Source organism: Cervus canadensis, chromosome 4 (genome assembly GCF_019320065.1).
Source record: "Cervus canadensis isolate Bull #8, Minnesota chromosome 4, ASM1932006v1, whole genome shotgun sequence".
Taxonomy (NCBI): domain Eukaryota; kingdom Metazoa; phylum Chordata; class Mammalia; order Artiodactyla; family Cervidae; genus Cervus; species Cervus canadensis.
In genome coordinates, this window is record NC_057389.1 from 57512522 (window position 1) to 57531973 (window position 19452).

Consider the following 19452-nt stretch of genomic DNA (forward strand, 5'->3'; position numbering starts at 1 on the left):
GAAAACAGAAAAGGAGACACTGAAGGGGCCAACAAGATGGGCTTGATGCCTTTAAGAGAGCTGAGTTTCCATTCAATAATTCCTACCTTCCTTTCTTCTGAGGATTTGCTGATCTTCATTCTATGCCAGGCACTATGTTGGGGGCCCCTTTGGCATCCAAAGACTAATAGGATATAGTCCCTGCCATTAAGGTGCTCAGCCTGATGGGTCTAAAGCAGACCTATTAATAGCTGCTTGAAGTACAGTACAGGTCTTTGTCATAATAGTAATATGGACATGGCACTTGGTAATGCAGAAGAGGAAGGGATTAACTTCCTCTTTTGTGTGTGTATGGTGGTGGGGATGGTGGTACACACATAGGGAGGGAGGGATGAGGCATACTGCTGAGCTGGGCCTTGGAGCTAGAATAGTTTTCCAGGTGGACAAGGCAGAGGTGTGACTTCTTGGATACAAGAGACATCATGTCCAGAAGCACACCCAGAACCAGCACAATGTGCCGAGGATCGCTAGGGTAGAGGCTTGGCTCCCAGAGGATTGAGCTGACTTGTGTAGAAGGAACCCATGAAGAGCCATGCTGGAGAGTTTGGACTTTACTCCTGAGGGCAGTGGCATGGCCAAATCATATTTATATTTTATTTTTAGAAGATCACTCTGGCAGTGGTAGGACTGGAGGAGGGTGATGAGGTGAAAGGTGTGGAAACCAGTTAGAAGGCTTTGAGGTGGTCAGGTAAGAGATGAGGAACACCTGCACCTCACGTATTCACACAGTTGCAAAGGAACTAGATAAATTGTTTTTTTTTTTTTAAGTAGGGGCTTTTTAAAAAGTAGGGATTTTTAAAAAGGTAGAGGCAAAGGATTTGAAGGTTGATTGGATGAGGGATAATAAAATGAGACTGAGGGTCTTATTGCGCCAGGTTGGCTGGCCAAGTATAAAATGGTTCCCTTAATAATTACATGGAATTTGGAGCTGAGTGGGAGAAATAATGATGTTGGCTTTGAGTATGTTAAATTTGGGATGTCTCTTAGCCAGGAGGAAAAGCTCTAGCTCCCTCCTCCCTTTCCAGAATAGCATTCCCAGCTCAAGTCAGACGTCCTCCGACCTTCAGCTGGTTTCCTGCAGTCCTCAGTCGAGGATAAGATTCTCCAAGACCTTACTGGAATTCCTGAGCTCCGTATCCTTCAAGGACATAAGCTGGGTATTAAAAACTCTCCGGATCCTTAATGATAGAGTGAGAAAGGATCCTTAACTTGCTTTTTAAAATCAGATGCTGGCCTCAGTGGAGCAAACTCTCCTGCCTCTTGTAAGCATCGATCTTTGAGAAAGAAACCATTTCCTGTGGGGTAGCTCTGGCCCTGACCATCTCTGGCTCTCACATTGGCTCCCAAGAAGCCCCCACCTCCTTAGGGAGCAGCTTTAAGGAAAAAAAAAAGAAGAAGAAGGTGATGAGCTTGTGTAGCATGCAGCCTGGTTCTGCCTGGCTGCTGGAGAAAGCCCAGAGACTTAGGGGCTGGACCCTCTCTTAACCACCACCTCTGGCTGGGTGGCCCCGACGCCTAGCCAAGACTCCATGTAGCCTCAACTCTTCCCCCAAATGACGGGGCTGGGATCCTCCCCAGCTGACTCGAACCTCCAGCCACTCACCAGGCGGTGGAGGACCAAGCCCGTGGGCTCAATTCGGGACTGGCCCCTAGGGTCCTGCCGGGGCAGGGAATACACAACCCAGGAGGCAGGCCAGTCACCCGGCCGTGGCTTCTCCCTGGCTCCCACAGCCGAAGTCTAAAGGCAGTGCACACCCTGTGTCCCACACCCACCTTCATAGGACGGTACCAAAATCTGCTACCTCTACTCCGCCCTCTGCTCACGCATTGCCCCCACTGTCGTGCCCATAAATCTCCAAAGCACAGGGTAGCACGATTCCTCCCGCTTCCCTGCGGGGCCTGAAGCTGGGCACTAAAGCAGTGCAGTCCCAAGCTTCCCCTGCAGAAGCCGCGCTCCCCACTCGGTTCGGGGGTAGAGGGGGCGCGAGAGAGCAAGTGGGAGGACGTCCCATCCTCCGCATCCTCCTCCCGGTCCCGGCGCGCAGGGTGGGAGCGCTGCGCCGCTCCGCGCTGCGCATCTCGGCCCGCTCGCCGCCTGCCCCCCTGCCCGAGCTGGGCCACCTCCCCGGGCCGCCGGTGGAGGGCTACTGGGCGCTAACGTTACGCTGTTTCCGGTTTTCCAGCGGGCTCTGGTTTCCCCTCCCAAGGCGGCGGCGGCGGCGGCGGAGCGGCGGAGCCCCCCAAATGGCCTGGCCAGATGCGGCAGGTTTGCTGCTTAGCGCTGCCGCCGCCGCCGCCGCCGCCAGTGGAGAAGGCTCGGTGCAGCAGCTACAGCGACAGCAGCAGCAGCGAGAGGAGCAGCAGCAGCAGCGGCAGCGGCGAGAGCGGCAAGAGCAGCAGCCGCCACATCAACAGCAGCAGCATCTCTCGTCCCGCTGCGCCCCCAAAGCCGCGGCCGCCGCAACAGCCGCAGCCCCGCAGCCCCGCAGCCCGGAGAGCCGCCGCCCGCTCGCGAGCCGCAGCCGCCGGAGGCATGAGGCGCGACCCGGCCCCCGGCTTCTCTATGCTGCTCTTCGGTGTGTCGCTTGCCTGCTACTCGCCTAGCCTCAAGTCGGTGCAGGACCAGGCGTACAAGGCGCCCGTGGTGGTGGAGGGCAAGGTACAGGGGCTGGCCCCGGCCGGCGGCGGCTCCAGCTCCAACAGCACCCGCGAGCCGCCCGCCTCGGGTCGGGTGGCGCTGGTGAAGGTGCTGGACAAGTGGCCGCTCCGGAGCGGGGGACTGCAGCGCGAGCAGGTGATCAGCGTGGGCTCCTGTGCGCCGCTCGAAAGGAACCAGCGCTACATCTTTTTCCTGGAGCCCACGGAGCAGCCCTTGGTCTTTAAGACAGCCTTTGCCCCTCTCAACACCAACGGCAAAAACCTCAAGAAAGAGGTGGGCAAGATCCTGTGCACTGACTGCGGTGAGTTGCCCCCTCTCTCGCCGGAGAAAGGGGGGAGGGGCGAGGTGGTGGAAGATGGGGGTGGGGCGGGAGGTATCTGCAGGTGCCCGGGCCTGGCAGCGCCCGGGGCCGCTGGTGAGGGGCAGGGGGGTGGCGGGAGAACGGGTGGTGGGGCCGCCGCTGGGCAGGGCGCTTGGCATGGTGGGTGAGGGGGTTGATGTTGGGGAGAAGGAAGATTAGGCTCGAAGTGTGCCAGGGCTGGGGGGCGGGGGGACGCGCTGGCCTGTGCCAGCAGGGATCTGCGGCTGATGTATGGCATGTGGGGCTGGAAAGCTGCCATCATAGCCCAGTAGCGGCAGGAAAAACGGAGAGGTCCGCGTGTTGCTGGCCCGAAGCTCAGTGAGTCAGGAGTGACCCTCGGAGGCCTTGCCCGCTCTGCTCCCAAGGGCCTGCCTTGCCCAGGCTGGCAGGGTCTGCAGGAGCAGCTGGGCAGACTCCCAGGCTGTGAAGGCCTCCGCTTACAAGTTCTCCTAGGGAATGATGGCCCCCGCCCCCTCCTTCCTCTCCGGGGCTTCGGGCTCAGCTCATCCACACCGCTGGCGCAGGCAGAGTTGGACTTTTTCTGCTACTGTTTTCTGTCCCCCATGTGGTTCAGGGTTTTGTTTTGTTTTGTTTTTTCCTCCATCGTGATTGCTTGTCTTTGCTGAGCTGGTTGCACAGCTCTTAACCTCCACTACTAGTGAGCAGACAGCTCTTTTGGCCGTTTCTGGGAGATCTTCCTAGGTCTGACGGGTGAAATGGAGTAACTTCTCCTGAATGCTGTGAAGTTCAGCTCTGACATCTTACCACGCAGGATGTGTCGACTGCATATCTCATCTTCCTGATGTTGGGTGCTGCACAGGAATGCAGGTGATGAGAAACACATACTGAAGTCTGTCAATCTGTGCAGCTGGGAATGGAGTCTCCCATTTCAAAAGTCAAAGAAATGTCAGTTTAAAGATCTTTTCCTCCTTGCCCCTGAATCCAGTAATTACTTCTCAGGAAGCTATTTCAAACCAAATTGTCGCTGGAGTGGAGTGTTTGGTGTTAGCCTGTCATGTGCTTATTCATATTGGGGTTACATTTTGTCCCAACTAAGGCTGAATTTGATGTTTGCAGTGTGTGTCTGAGCTGTGCAGTCACTGAACTGTGATAGATACCCTGGTCTGTCATAGAAGCTGGTATATTTACTAGTCTGCCAGCTGCTTCTGAATAGTGTAAATAATACTCTGAGTAGCAAAGAATGTGTAACAGCTCGGAGGAAGTTTTGCTGCCCTCATCTTTCTAGATCAATGCCTTTGACTTTTGGAAGCTTCCTTTCTACCGCATATCCCCCACCCCCTCCCTGCCCCTGTCCTTCAGGAGACAAATTTTAGTTTGTGGTGGGAGTATATCTAGGTATTATGTTAAACTGTGATCACTTTAATCAGAAGAATCTTGCAGTGTCTTAATAAGGAAGAAAGAAACTTTTGGTGATAACAGCAGTTTATCTCTCTGACATTGTTCTGAGGAATATTGTTGACTACTCTTTAATGTTGGTTTTATGCTCTGAAACATTTTATGATAAGTTGAGACCAGTTAAGAATTTCTAATTTTTTATTCTGTTAAGTGATTATTTTTTTCTGAGATTCCTTGGGGGAGCTGTGGAACTGTATTATGCAGCGAGAAATAGATAGTAAAAACATTTATTGAACCTTGTCCAAGGACAGCTTCTGTTTTGGTTTTCAGTGAGTTGCTCCTGAGTGTGCAGTGTGTGCATCACCACCTAATCCCCAGTCTGGTGCACAAAGCCCCAGCGGTCATCATCCCCTGTCTTGCTCCTCTGTTCCCCCTTCTTCCTTCAGTTATACCTTGTTTGTTTCAGTGAGTATTTAATAGCTTAATAGTTGAATGTGGAGATCATGAAAGACCTAGGGGTCAGAAATATAGCCCACTTTTAGGTTGTGATCATCTCGTAAACATAGCATGTGTAATGTAGTTCTCAGGAAGATAAATTTAGGGCTGCAAGCACTGCTAATGAGAAGGCCCTCACATCACAGATTATCAAGGGGCAGGAACATGTATGGGAGTAAACATATTAGAATACAAAAATTTTTGCTTTGAATTGATGGTAAATAGATACACATCAGTTTGGGGGGGGCTTTATCTAACGGGATTAGAAATTAAAGGACATTTTCTCGAAAAAACTTGTGGAACTGGTGATAATATGCTAGAAGAGTATAAACTGCATTTTCTTATTTTCTACAATGTTTTTAAAGAAAACATGCTAGTAATGGTATATTAAATAAGGAAGCAAATCTTTTTAACTAACCACAACACCTTCCTTGTGTTCAGCAGGAAATAACTAACAAATTCATTTTCTGTTTTCTATGTCTAAAGAAAGCCCTCTGGGCCAAAGGGTCATTGGGAACATTTTCTCCTTGGAGCAGATCTGCCCATTGCAAAATAGGGAAACTGGCACCTGGAAACTGTCCTGATGGCCGTTATATTGAGCAACTGTGGTTGCATTGTTACTCTGTTTAGCCAGTTTCAGCTCTGAACTGTCCGGGTTCTGGGAGGTATGATCCCTAGGGAGATCTTTCAGAAAGCTGTATTTTGGTGGGCCAGGAATTGGGGACAAGATGCCCTATGAAGAGATGAAGGTCTTTGTAAGTGGGTAATTTTACCACAACTATGAATGTTGACTTGAAGCCTGTGAAGTCCTCCTGGAATAGCAGTACTTGCTAGAGGCCTTTTTTATAGATCTAATGTGGATCATTCATCCTAAATTACTACCTCTGGTGGTAAAGAGTGGAGTAAAATCTTTGCATTTCTCAGAAGACTACATACATGGATGTGTTTTCTGTGCCTTCTGAGGGAAGGACAGGAAAAAGATTTGAAAAGGACTCTCATGGATTAGAAATTCTGTACTATGCTATAAAAGCATCCTGTTCTGCAAATAGTCCTGCATTTTTAATGATGGTTGCATGTATCTTGGCTTAATCACACCCTTTCTTGTTGCTCTCCTGTATGTATATGGCTTTTAAATTGTTTCATTATTGAATAGATGCAATAAATATAATTTTTTTTTAAAGAAAGATCATTCTTTGGGACTTTCTGATTTGGCTTTTTCTTCCAATGTATAGTGTACTTCGTTGTTAAAGATAGAAAAGGTGTATTCCTGGGGATCTTTATATTCTTTAGAATACTTTAAATTAATGTGGTACTCAGATTCACATGTTAGAGCAAGGTGGTCCACAAAATTCAGTATAGCAAAAGCAAGTGCATATTTTTAAAATGCTGTGTATTTAAAGAATCTTTTCTTCCCCAGCCAGCAGGAAACCCAGCTGTGCTACAGCTAGAAGATGGGAAAGTGAAAGTAGATTAGAAACTGACCAGTCCTAGTAGTGAGGACAGGCTTGGTTATAGATTTAAGGGTAGAATTATCATTATAATGTCATTATTTCTTTCAATGGCTGCGTTTTTTAGCCGGTTGGGATTCTTGGGGCAGGAACCATATCTTATCTTTGAGGTCTTTCTCCTAGCTTTCCTGCCCTTCAGTGTTTGATACTGCCCCTGGTTTACAGAGGGATTCTCATTAAGTGTCTTTTGAATGGATGAAGTCAAGTGAAGTTCAAAAAGCAGTCCTCCAGATTAATACTTTTAAACCAGTCTTATTTCTCCTATCTGTGACGCCAAGTCTGATGCTGGAAAGCTGAGTTTGGTGATAAGCCCTTACCTGTCGCTATGGGAACCTTTTTTTCTGAAGGAGTTGTTATCAACTAGAGTACTTAACCACAATGTGCTTAATCATTATGCTGATTAGTGTTAATGGGATTTGTGGAGAATCTACATCTCGTTGGAGAAGACCCCCCCCCCCTTTTTTTAGAGGGCAGTTTATCACCTCCCGCAACTCCCATGTCTGAACAAAAATAACTATCAGCTTGAATTAACAAAAGATCTGGGAGCTACAGGGGGTGGTATATTAACTAAGTAGGTGACTAACTTCTTCTTGGTCCCACTGCTCTTAACTATCTTTTATTATCTGGGATATTTTAGTTTCATTTTCTAATAGCAAACATGTCATTAACTTTTCCCTTGTAAGACTGTATATATATTTTGAATATGTAAAACCTTCATATGGTTCAAAATTTAAAAAGCACACAAGAATATGCAGTGAACAGTTTCCTTCTTACCCCTGTCCTCAGCTACTCAGATCTTAGGCAATTATTACATATTCTTTAAATGTGTATTTCCCTAAAAGCAAAATATTTTTCAAAGTAATCTCGTATTTTTTCTTAACAGATGGAGAATGTTAATTTTTTCATTAAGTCAATATTATGGTAAATTCTTCCCCAGTGGTTTATATATAACTTTTTTTTAAAACCTAATCCAAGATCTCAACCAGTATCCTGCCTTACAAATATAACCCTAGGGTAAGGAATAAAAATACCAACTTATTTTTCAGATACTTTGCCATTAAGAAGTTTTCCATGACGGTGCATTTTGGAGTGAGTCTTAATGGAGATGCCCAAAGGAGGATGCAAAGGTTTGTCACTGGGTTTTAGGGCAGCAGCCCTACTCACACAGCACTTGCTGCTGTTTACACTCTTGGTAGGTCATCTCACAATAGCACCCATGTGGGAAATCACATGATCCCATATATGGGAAGAGAAAACTCCACAGTGCCTGATTGCTTTAATTCTCATTTAGAAGCCAAAGACCTCAGTTGCTGACAAAGAATTTGATTTTGATCATATTCATGTACAGCTGGTAGGAATCCACAGGGAATTGGCCACTTGAATACAATTTTGAAGTATGTTAAAGGTAACTGACTTGAATGTAGTGTTAAATTTTCAGAGGATCAAAGAATTGCCATTTGGATAAGTAGGGTTAAAGCAAAGATGCAAACCTAAACAGTGGGCATTCTTAACCCTCTAAAGCCTATTGGCTTAGTGGCAAATGGCAGTTTTGAACATTGACTTGGAAAAGGAATGATGATCTCAGTATCAGTGAATTTTCCCCTGTGTAGTCGTTGACACTTGTTCTTGGGACTTTCTTTTCAGGATCTGAGGTGCTGTTAGTATAATTTACACCAAAAGTAAAAGGAATTTCCCTTCAAATTTTGAGTTTAGATGGATGTGTGTGAAATGGGGATTTTTGTCTTGTTTCCTGTGAATTAACCCTTCCCACTTACTTATTGGAATATGTACATTGAATTTCAAGAGATGCCATAGGGAACTCTTTAGAAAATTGGGACAGTAGATGAATTGAACATTGACAAGTTTGAAAAAATGACTGTCATGTGAAATTCAAGTAGACTCCTTTAAAAACAACAGTACACATGGATGATCTTGGTGAGCAGCGTTTCAAGCAAGCCTGTAGGAACTGAAGCAAACCTGGAGGATGATTAAAAGGCTTTAGTATGACATGAAAGAGGATGTGCTGTACCCAGACCAAGAGCTGGGTACCAGACCAATAAGCTGGGCAGCTTTTGCCAACCTGGGATCAAAAGACAGAGAGTCACACCGACTGAGAGCTTTTGCTGCTAATCAGCTGTGATGTTCTTGGTGATTATGAAATGGGGTTGAGTTAAGGAGCCTTCTTGCTCTGGCTAGTTGCTGCTGGCAGAATGTGGCATGCAAGCTCCATTCTACAGTAACATTCCCTTCCTGCTTTGTACATGCAGTGAGATCCAAACAGCCTCTCCAGGGACCTTCTCTGGGACAGAGCCTGTAGCTGTTCCCTGTGCCTCAGCTCAGAACCTGATTGTGCTGCTTGCCTCCTGGGGTGGGGCTGGAGGTGGTTAACATTCCATTTGCCCTTGCAGATGTTTCCAGAGTAGCAGAGGCACAGGTATCCTAGAGAGCTTCCTTATTCCACTCGCAACACTGACCCCCAAGATGTGATGTTCAGGTTTCTTTTTATTCTCTTTTCTGAAACAGAATCTTTAATGATTCTCTTTTTCCTTTGTTTCCTGCCTTGTACTTAGGACTTTGGCTTCCCCACCTCCTTCCCTCCCTCGTCTGTTTGTACAGACTGAGGATCTGTCTTTGTCCTTTAGGCTAGTATGTTTTACTTGGTCTTGATCTTGATATTGGTCCAACTAACAGAAGCCAAGCTGAACTAACATTACTTAGGATCCAATGAGAGTAAGGTTACCACATGGCTAAATACCTGGTCCAGCCCATGGGAAACTCAGGACATCATTAATTTGTGACAGTGGTGCAATTTGGTATCCTAGAGGTTGTATTATTACTAAACGAGCTTCCTTTCATTTCTATCTTTCAAGTGTTTGCTTCAACAAGTATTGGAATGTGTGCTCTGTGTAAAGAACTAGGTACTTTAGGGGAGCTGCATCAGACACAGTCCCTGTCACCAAGGAGCTTATAATCTAAAAGTACAAAGATGTAACAGTAATTCAATCTAGCATATGATAAATGCCATAAGATATACCAATGTAGTGCTTTTAGAAGGAAGGCAAGAGTCATAAAAGAAAGATCTGATTAGAGGATTAAAGTTTCTTTGAAAAGTAGTTTGAGATGGGATTTTAAGAGTCAAACAGATGAGGTGGAAGTGGTTTATGGATAGAGATGAACTGATTGATTACATCAATTCCTATAAACAGAATAGCATTCTCAGTAGCAGAGGGGCATGTTTGTAGTATACAAAATAACCAGGAAGAAAGGGACAAATGGGCAAAGGATCTAGAGAGGTAAATTAGGATGATATTTCCGCCCACCTTGAGTGCTAGACTGATGAGTTTATTTGTAATTATGAAAGTAGTACTTGAAGGCTTAGGTTAAAAGCTCAGTAATATGTTGTAGTTTTCAGTTAATGAGTCTTTTACATATTTTGTTAAATTTATTCCTTAGTGCTTCATGTTTTCTGGATGCTTTTGTAAATAGCATTTTTGTTTGATTTTGTTTTCCACTTATTCATTGCTAGCATATAGAAAAACAATTTTGAAAATATTGACTTTATATCCTGTGACCTTAATAAATTCACTTATTCATTTGAATAACCCTTTTTTTTAGAGGGGGGGGGGTAGATTTACTAAGGATTTTTTTCTGTGTACGTGACTATATTGTCAGTGAAAAAAATAGACAGTTTTGCTTTTTCCTTTCTAATCTGTTTGCCTTTATTTCTTTTTCTTGCCTTATTCCACTGGCTGGAACTGCCGAGTATAATGTTGAATAAGTGCAATGAAAATGAACATCCTTGTCCTATTCTTTGGGGGGAAAACATTTATAGACTTTCACTATTAAGTATGATGTTAGCTGAAGGTTTTTCATAGATGCCCTTCTTTAAAAAAAGAAAAAGTCTGTTAAATATAGTGTAATGACTAAGAGTTTGTGCTCTACAGCCAAGTAAACCTGAGTTCAGAAACCATCTTCACCATTTTGTGACTGGGTGATGTTGGGCATATTACATTCTGTATCTTAGTTTTCTATAAATGGTGATCGTGATTGCTCATAACAGGATTGCTATGAGTATTAAATGAGATAATGCATGTAAAATAATTAATGCAGCACTTGCTCAATAAGTGTTATTAACAAAATCTTCTTAATTCAGACCAATGTGAGCAACTAGTAAGTGAAAATACTAAGTTCTGGAGGACTGGAGGCAGACGAGGGGAGAAATTTTTAGTGACAACTGTATTATGTCTGTGGTCTCATTGTAGGGAAGCCCATGAGAGTCCAAGATATGAATGCTGGTCCTATGGAGGTCCCAAGTAGGCTACAAATTTTAGTGCGTCCATGGGTCTATGTAGTCAATTTTTTGAGAAACCCATGGATAGAAACTGCTTTTCTCTGTTTCACCAATGGGAGGACTAAGACTCAAACTCCAAAATGACCCTTTCAAAATTTCATCATGCTTGTGGGGTCAACCAAAGGTTCACATTCAGGAGTCCTGCCAGGCTGCTCTTTTACTTCAGCAGGTCATATCTTACATTGTATTGTTGTTAGGAGGAGTTGCTGAAAGTCCCTGGAAAATGGCTGAAAGCGTCCTTTTTTCTTTCAAAGAAAGCAGGTCCCTGATTCATTCTGCTTTGATTTGGGGGTTTCCAGAGTTGGGGATGGGTTCACACTGAATCATTCATGCTCTTTCTTTCCTTGTTTCTACACTGGGCTGGGCTGGGTCTGGTGGCTCTCTTGGGTCAGAAGGATACAGGTGTGGGCATGTAACAGGTGGCATTTGGGGAGCTTGTGGGGTTTAATTTTAATTAATTAATTGATATATGGCACCCATTGGAACCCATTGAAAGTATGAAGCTTTGCTCCTTAAATGTTTTAGAACAAAGACTCTGCTTTGGGTTCTTCCTCTAAATATCTGTTGGGTATTATTACCCCTCAGATCCTAGACTGGCCATACATTCTTGACCTCAAGAAGTATTGTTTTTTCTTATTCTTGGACTTTTAGTGTTTATGGCCTCTATCACTTATATGACACATCATTTAATGCCATGGACTGCTAATTATCTTGCTACGGGTCAGTGTCTTAGCTCCTTCTCCTGATAATAAGAACTTTGGGGCCTGAAACTTAAGATATGGTTTTGTAAATATTTGATTACTGGCTAATGCTAAGTAAGGGGGCAGTTAGACCTTTGCTTTAGATCACAAATCACTTTGTCCTTGACAGATTTTGAGATTCCTCAAATGTCAGCTCAGGCTAAGGGACTAGACTAACTATAGAAAATGTCTTCAGACATTTGGATCAAAGGCAGAATTTTGCTGCTCTGTTATGTTTCAGGGTTTTGTTTTGTTTTTCCCTTGATAGTCCATAGTTTCTTCATTTTCTTGTGAGTAATTCTCTGTTCGTGAGTTTTAGAATTATCTCTAGATGGTTTTCCTCATACATGTCAATATTTTTGCTTGTGTTTCATTCCTGTCTTTTAGTTAGTTTGCATTCTGCAAAACTCTTCAGTTTTACTTGCCATGTGAGCTTTTTGGATATTCCCTCTCCTGGTCTCTCACTGGAATGGCCAATTGGATTCTGTTACTCTGACTGGTTCGTGCTTCAGGCTGAACACCTTAAAGAAGTAAGAGGCATCTTACTGTAGTAAATTGAGATCACAAATTGGGAGTGGTTGTACCTCTTTGCCTTTAGGCAGCTTGGGGGCTTTTGGAAGCCAGTGCAAGTTCTTGGATCATTTTTTTTTCCTGAAAGTGTATGGAGTAGAAGCCCAGTGTTTCTTCACATCTCTCTTTTAGCAGGTTCATTCTTTCGCCATTTTCTTAAAATGAGGCATTTTCTGCCACATCTGCTTGGCTAAATTACTGGGTGGGGGTGGGAGGGTCCTGTCTAGAGCAAGTTCTTTTCCAGCTCAGGGCTCCTAAGGGTTCTCAGTCATCACTTTGTCGAAGGCTGTGGCCCTCGGCTTCCTCAAGTCAGAGTCCTTTTCACTAGTGCCTGTGGTCATACACATAATCTCAGTATAGCTCCTCACCATATTGCTTAAGCCACTAATGAATTTCACAAGCACTACCCAGTTGATGGCTCTTCTCTGGAGTAACTTTATATGGCTTTAGAGAAGAGAGTTTATTTAGCAGTCAGGAGAGAACAAGTGGATTAAGTAGATGATCTGCTGTGTCTGAATTCCTGTTTCTGAGTGAGAAATAAAGTAACAGCAGGGCCACGTCCAGTGCACCTTTCCCGACATTGTCATTGGTTGATTGTATTTCAGAGAAAAATCATAATAATTTGAAAGAGAAGAATGTTTTTAAAAGGAAGAATAGAGTCTCACACCATGACATGACTCATTTATTGCAGAGTGAAACCAAGGACCACAAATGAAGAGTTTCCTTCAAAGGACACTGGGGCTTCCAAAGGCAGCCTGTCTGCTCACTCATGAAGGGTTTCCTTTTCAGTCTGTTAGATGGGTTTCACTTCTGAGACCCTCTTACCTGGTGCTCTACCCCTCCCACCATATCCCATCCTTCTGTAGCCTTTCTACTTAGTCCTGTTGTCATACTTGCTATGTCATAAATGAAGTAGCCATCCCTCAGCCAAGAAGCAGAGAAGTTTCCAGAAATCTCTAGTACAAAGTTCCCAGTTTTTCCTTGGACTTTATGTCTGATGGACCTAGTGGGAAAATAGGAACAAGGCAAGAGATGGGTACCTGTGCAGGTGGAACTATACCTAACAACTTGGGCTAAATTTCTCTTAGGTTCAGTTCTTTTAGACAAAATATGGGGCTTTTCCAAGAAAAACTTCTCCCATATTTTTAGGTCTCATTTTCAAAAGAAAATGCTGTCTCCAAAAAGGCTAGTAGCGTTCACTGGCCTCTTAGTAACATTTAGATTAAATTGTCTTGGCCAAGTACTGACAATAAACCCTTTCAGATGGCACTTCTGGGGCTCGGCCCAAGTGATTCTGGTCAATACTGGGAAAATCCTAGGATGTGGAGCCTCGTAAAATACTTTGGACAGAGCAAGATTTAACCACATCTGAGAGACACTCCTTGCTGCTGGGAAAGAATGTAATTTGTCGGGTGAAGGGAGGCACATGGGTGGCCCTCAGGTTGGGAGTTTGCTGTCTTTGTTTCTTAGTAGGTTTCCACTGTTCATGGTTGGTACTCAGCTAACTGAGAGGGCATATGGGAGCTGGAACCGAGTCTGTTTCCCTTGGGAGTACTGTTTTCCCCTTGACCAGTTTTACCCCAGCTTCTACCTTTGCCCACACAGAAGACGGACTTGGTGCTTCTTTTGTGGTGTCACAGCCTCAGGGCCTCTGGTGAAGGGTCTGCACCAGGCCCAGAGCATGTTGTACAGAAGTAAGAATTAAAGCATTTGGTTTTACATTAGTTGTGTGAAGGGATCACTTGAAACTTTGTGCTGTATCTGGAAGAAAACATCAAGCTGATAAAGGGTCCCAGTGGGTTTGGACTTCCCTGGTGATGGATCCACCTGCCAATGTAGGGGATGGGGTAAAATACCCGGGTTGGGAAGATCCCCTGGAGTAGGAAATGGCAACCCACTCAAGTTTCTTCCCTGGAGAATTCCATGGATAGAGGAGCCTGGCAGGGTACAGTCCACGGGGTCGCAAAGAGTCAGACACAACTTAGTGACCTGGCATACATGCACACATGTCCAGTGGGTTTGATGGTCTTCACTGGGCCAAGGTCATGAACCATATTTTTTAAAGAAAGTACAAGAGTTTAATTTTCTCATCTCTGAAGTTAAATAACAGCCTCATAATTCCAGAGTAGGGGTGAGCATTGCCACTGAAAGGGGAAGAGTAGAAAGGGCTAGTAGTGCTGCTCTGTCTACATGCGTGTGTGCTCATTTGTGTCTGACTGTTCAACCGGAAGGACTGAAGCTGATTTGTGGATCCTGCTGTGGTTCCTCCAGTATTTTGGAGATTTAATGTTTGGTTCTTTCCTCTCCCCCTTCCTTCTCAGATCCTTCCATCACTGACTCTTTTTCTTTTCAGCATTTTGTAAAGGTTACATTTCCTAACAGATTGTCCTTGGTTCTCTTCTCAATTTACATAATCCATTTTGAAGTTTCAGCTCCATATAGTGTAGTGGTTAAGGCTGCATGTTTTGGAGCCAACTGTGAAGAGTGAATCTTGTCTTTATGACTTATTATCTATATATATGTGTTTGTGTGTGCTTACTCTCTTAATCGTGTCCTACTCTTTGTGACCCCATGGACTATCGCCTGTGGAAACCCGCCAGGCTTCTCTGTTCATGAGGATTCTCCAGGCAAAAATACTGCAGTGGGTTGCTATGCCCTCCTCCAGGGGATCTTCCCAACCCAGGGATCAAACCTAGGTCTCCCGCATTGCAGGTGGATTCTTTACCATCTGACCCACAAGGGAAGCCCTTTATAACCTTAGGCAAATTGATTGACCATTTTGTGTCTCAGGTTCCTCAACTGTAAAGTGGGGCTAATTTTAACACCTATCTCATAGTATTGTGATAAGGATTCAGTGAGTTACTTTTACTTTAAAGTTTACTTTATGTAAAGTGCTTAGTTTGGTGGCTGCTTAGATTGAAAACATTCAATGCAGACAAGCTGCAATTACTATTATTGTCATGTTTATTGTTAGTTGAGAGAGAATGGCTTTGGATTCAGACTGATATTTCCTTCCCAGCAATGTGAATTTGGGAAAAGTCCCTTAATTTGTCCGTGTTCCAGTTTCCAACTGCCTGTGGCACGTTGTTTCAGTTATCCATTGCAGCATAACAAGCCAACCTAAAATATAGTGGCTTCAAATAACAATCTTTATTTGTTATTGTTACTCATAGTTCTGGGAATTGACTGGGCTCAGCTAGGAGGTTTAGTGTCTTTCATGTAGTTTTTGGTCAGATGGTAGCTGAGCAATCAAACAGTAGGTGAGACTGGGTCATTTCCCATTTTCCACTCTGACGTGTCTAGCAACTGATGCTGGCTGGTTCTCATCTGGGAGCTTAGCTGGGAATGGAGGCTAGGGACCCACCTTGCCTGGGTTTCCTCACAACACAGTGGCAAGGTCCATAAGTGAGCATCCCACGAGATTGCCAGGCAAAAGCTGTATTGTCGTTTATGATCTAGCCTCAGAAGTGACTAGTATCACTTCTACCACATTCTGTTTCTTGGAAGAGACTTTACCAAGGCTTGACCAGATACAAAGGGAGGAGAATTAGACTTTACCTCTTGATGGAAAGATTGTCAAAGAATTTGTGGACATGTTTTGAAACCATTACAGTCTGCCCTCTGGTCACAAATTATTTATATTCCTTGCACATAAAAAATATGCTCATCCTGGCCATTGCATTCACAGTCCATTGTTGTAGTATACTTACTTATTAAAACAAAACAAAACTCATCCTCACTGAGACCCTCCTCCCTCAAAAAGTCTCATCTATTTGGCATCAAGTTCAGGCTCAAGAGCCAGGGTCTCATCATCCAAATTAGATCTGGGTGCAGATGAGACTCCTTTCATGAGGTTCTTTGGGGACAGCAATTCAAATGCTATTCCTCTTGACCTGAAGACTGTCAACTAAAGAGATAAATCATCTGCCCTCCAATACAATGCTGGTATAGACACAGGATAACTGCTACAGATGCCTCCTTTTAAAAACTTGTAATACTTGAATGTTTTTAAATGACTTTATTTTTTACTTAAAATTTTGAAATTGAAAGTAAATTAATCTATAAGAAAATTACAAAAATATAAAGGATCCTCTTTCCTCAACTTCCCCAAATTAGACAGCTATAAAATGATAAAAACCAGAAAATTAGTACTATTGATGTAATATTATTAACTCATCTCTAGATCTTGTTGAAAAATTGCCAGTTGTCTTATTAATGGCCTTTACTTGATACAGGATCCAGTCTAGGATCCCACATCACATTTAGTTGTTATGTCTCCTTAGTCTTCTATCTGGGTAGATGTTCTCATTTAGAAAGAGCAGAACCAGCAGTCGTGGTCCTGAAATCCAGCCTGGCACACAAGTAGGGCTCAGTCCTGTTGCCTAGGGATGAGTGTCCACTGCTCTTGGATTTACCCAATGGGCTCATGGTGTTGCCCTCTAATTAATTATCCGTCCTTTTCCATAAAATGTGGTCTGTGTTTGCAGCTAGGCAGTTTTCTCAGTTCCATATTCTTTTAGGTGGTATCTAGTCAAATGTGTCCACAAGAGGAGGAGACTTAGGAGAGGCACACAAAAAAACAAGTTTACTGTACTCATTGCTCCTAGAGATGGGGATCACTGCATGCCACACAGGGTCACAGGGGAAGTACCAAGTTTTGGTCAGGTGGCAGAAGACTGGAAAGAGAGCAAAACATTAGGTTGAAATTTATTGGGAGTTTCCTTGGAGAGTAGAAGTCAGGGCAGGGTGAACAGATTAGCATTGGCTAGTTTGAATGATTTTGTTGGGCTCTAAGTTATAGGGGTGGTCCTTGGTTTCCTGGTACCTGGCCCTGGGATGATTAAAGGGCGGATGAAGGAGGCAGGGCTCTGGGCTGGTTAGTTTACACATCAAAGGCATGCTCCTGGTTGAGTCCTTTGCTGTTTCTAAGAATTGGGTAGCCCTAGAAGGGGCAATCCCTCTCCAGCCGGAAATGGTTTTTTAAGATGTCAAAACATCATAATACATAGAAAATAAAAATTTGAACAGTACACTCAGCTTGATTCCTACTTGTAGATATTTTGGGGCCCAAAAGCTTTTCATTTTGCTCTGTTTGGTCCCTTTTAGTCCAAGCTGGTGGCATTCCTATAGTATACTTCTTTTTAAAAATCTGTGGTTTGCTTGTGAATCTTTTCAAGTTTCCTTACATTAGACAAAAGCCATACCTACAAATCTTATCAAGAGAAGTTCTTCTCTACTGTGAGCTTCCTGTAGGCTGCTGCGGGACACTCTTCTTCAGGCTAAAGGAGTCACTGTTCTTTAATGGAAAGGGACTGGTCTCAGAAACAAGTCCCAGAGATTCTTTGAGGCATTGCCTTTGACCTTTCTGAGGTCTTAACAAAGGATACAATTCACATCTCAAATTAAGCTCATTATAGTCTCCTTACAATATCCTGTTCTGTCTAGGACACTCCTGTCTTAGATAACAACAATCCGTCTACTCTTCCAAGTCATTAGAAACTGCAAACTTGGGACTTCCCTGGCAGTCCAGTGGTTAATAGTTCACCTTTCAATGCAGAGGGTGTGGGTTTGGTCCCTGGTCGGGAAGAAGCTAATATCCCATATGCCTCACAGCCAAAAAACCAAAATATAAAACAGAAGCAATATTATAACTAATTCAATAAGGACTTTAAAAATTGTCCTCATAAAAAAAAATCTTAAAAAAAAATGAATCCGCAAAATCATCTTTGGTTCCTTTCTATCCTCTGTGTATAACGCACTGTCAAGTGGTGACAATTTTTACTATTGCAGGTATCGTCAATCTAATTCTTTTCATTCAGGAGGCTCTAGTTGGGTACTTAAATCTCACTTAGGCTGCCACAGTGGCTGCTAAATGGAATTTCCAATTTTTAGAATCTCTGGTCTCTTCCATCTATTGATGGAATTTGTTTTCTAAAACAAAGTAATTCTCACTGTCCAACCCAGAAATCTTCAATAGCTTCCTATTATCTATAGAATAAGGAGAAAACTCCTTCCACAGTTAACCTCTACCTGCCATTAAGCCTTTAGCCCACTTTTCCACACTTACTCTTTGCTATAGCCAGAATGTACTATTTTGAAAATTTTGAACACCTCTTACATTTCTCTTCCTTGGTGCTTTTGCACATTTTGTTTTCTGGTGTGGTATGCTCTTCCTTTCCTTCTCTGTCAGTTGCTAACCTCCTGCTTCTTCAAGGTTGAGCTCAGGTCTCATTTCTGATCCCCTCAGTCCAAATGGACCATGGCATGTTTCTGCAGCAGTTCATACTCCTTCTGTGATCATAATAGCATAGGATAGCATAGGTCTGTCCTACTGCTTAGCGTAATTGGTTGGGGAAAGGGTATGTGTGTAAGGTCCTCTAGACAGTGAGCTTCTTGAGTACAATATGGAACTGTAACAAAGGCTTTATCTCACTTATTTTTTGGTGATTTATATAATTTACTGACTAATAACTGCTTGGTGACTTAAGAGAATGGATCTTACCTTGGGATTAGAACTGGCAATTAGGAATAAACATCTGGTGCATGGAAGGAGATTGGTCTAGGTATATAATATGTTAGTAGAGGTATGAACGTGGTAAACTGAGGCAGCCACTTCAAATGATAATGAGAGGGCTGGTTTAGTTACAAAGTGCTACGTTGGATTCATACACCATCATCGTTGCTGCTGTTTATAACAAAAAATATCAAATTTCTGATGAATGGATTGGAGTCTGGGTTTTATTAATCTCTATGGGAAGTATCTTAGGAAGATTATCCAGGGATAGAAGAATTTGACTGTTTTGTGTATCACTGTATCCTTATTGCCTTCATGGTTCTTGGCATGCTATAGGAGTTCAATAAATATTAATTGAGGGGGAAATGAGTGAAGAAATGATTTCTACTCCTATGTGATTCTAAGTACCTACATGTGCTATACCCAAGGAGCATGGCCAGGAGAGCTGGTTCAAAATTAGCTCAAGTTAAGAGAAGGCAAGTCATTTATCCAGGGTCCTCTTTGTACCCAGAGCTTTCTGCTTTGCCACAGAAAAGAAGGAGCTATTAGGACTTAAGGATGTAGACAGGGTGACTAGGGACAAGTGGGTGGCAGAATTTCAATCTGAAGCAAGCAGTCAAAAGTGACGGGAGCTTCTTTTAGGTGGTCAGGAGGAGAATCTGGGCGGTGTCCCTAGTTAAGGAAGAGGAGACTCTTCAGGCTTTGTCAGGTGTTTTTGTTGTTTTGTTTTCAAATGATGAGCATCGTTCCTGGAAATCAGCCTCCCCAGTTCAGTCTCAGCCCACAGCTTTCTGTATGACCTTGTGCAGGCTGTTCTTATGCCCTGGGCTTTGTTTTGAGCTGACAAATGGGGCTTTCT

General features: G+C 43.7%; 1 protein-coding gene across 4 annotated transcripts in view; it reads left to right on the plus strand.

Moving 5' to 3' along the window:
* The window catches only part of NRG2 (neuregulin 2), a 257705-nt gene that overhangs the window by 65955 nt on the left and 172298 nt on the right, over positions 1 to 19452 (plus strand). For 3 of the 4 annotated variants that reach the window (XM_043465324.1, XM_043465322.1, XM_043465325.1), the window contains exon 2: positions 2223 to 2999. In XM_043465324.1, the coding sequence (XP_043321259.1) occupies positions 2297 to 2999 (703 nt within the window). In that variant the 5' untranslated portion in view covers positions 2223 to 2296. Of the gene's footprint in view, positions 1 to 2044; positions 3000 to 19452 lie in introns of those variants that run through there. The other variant, XM_043465323.1, reaches the window with a different exon arrangement.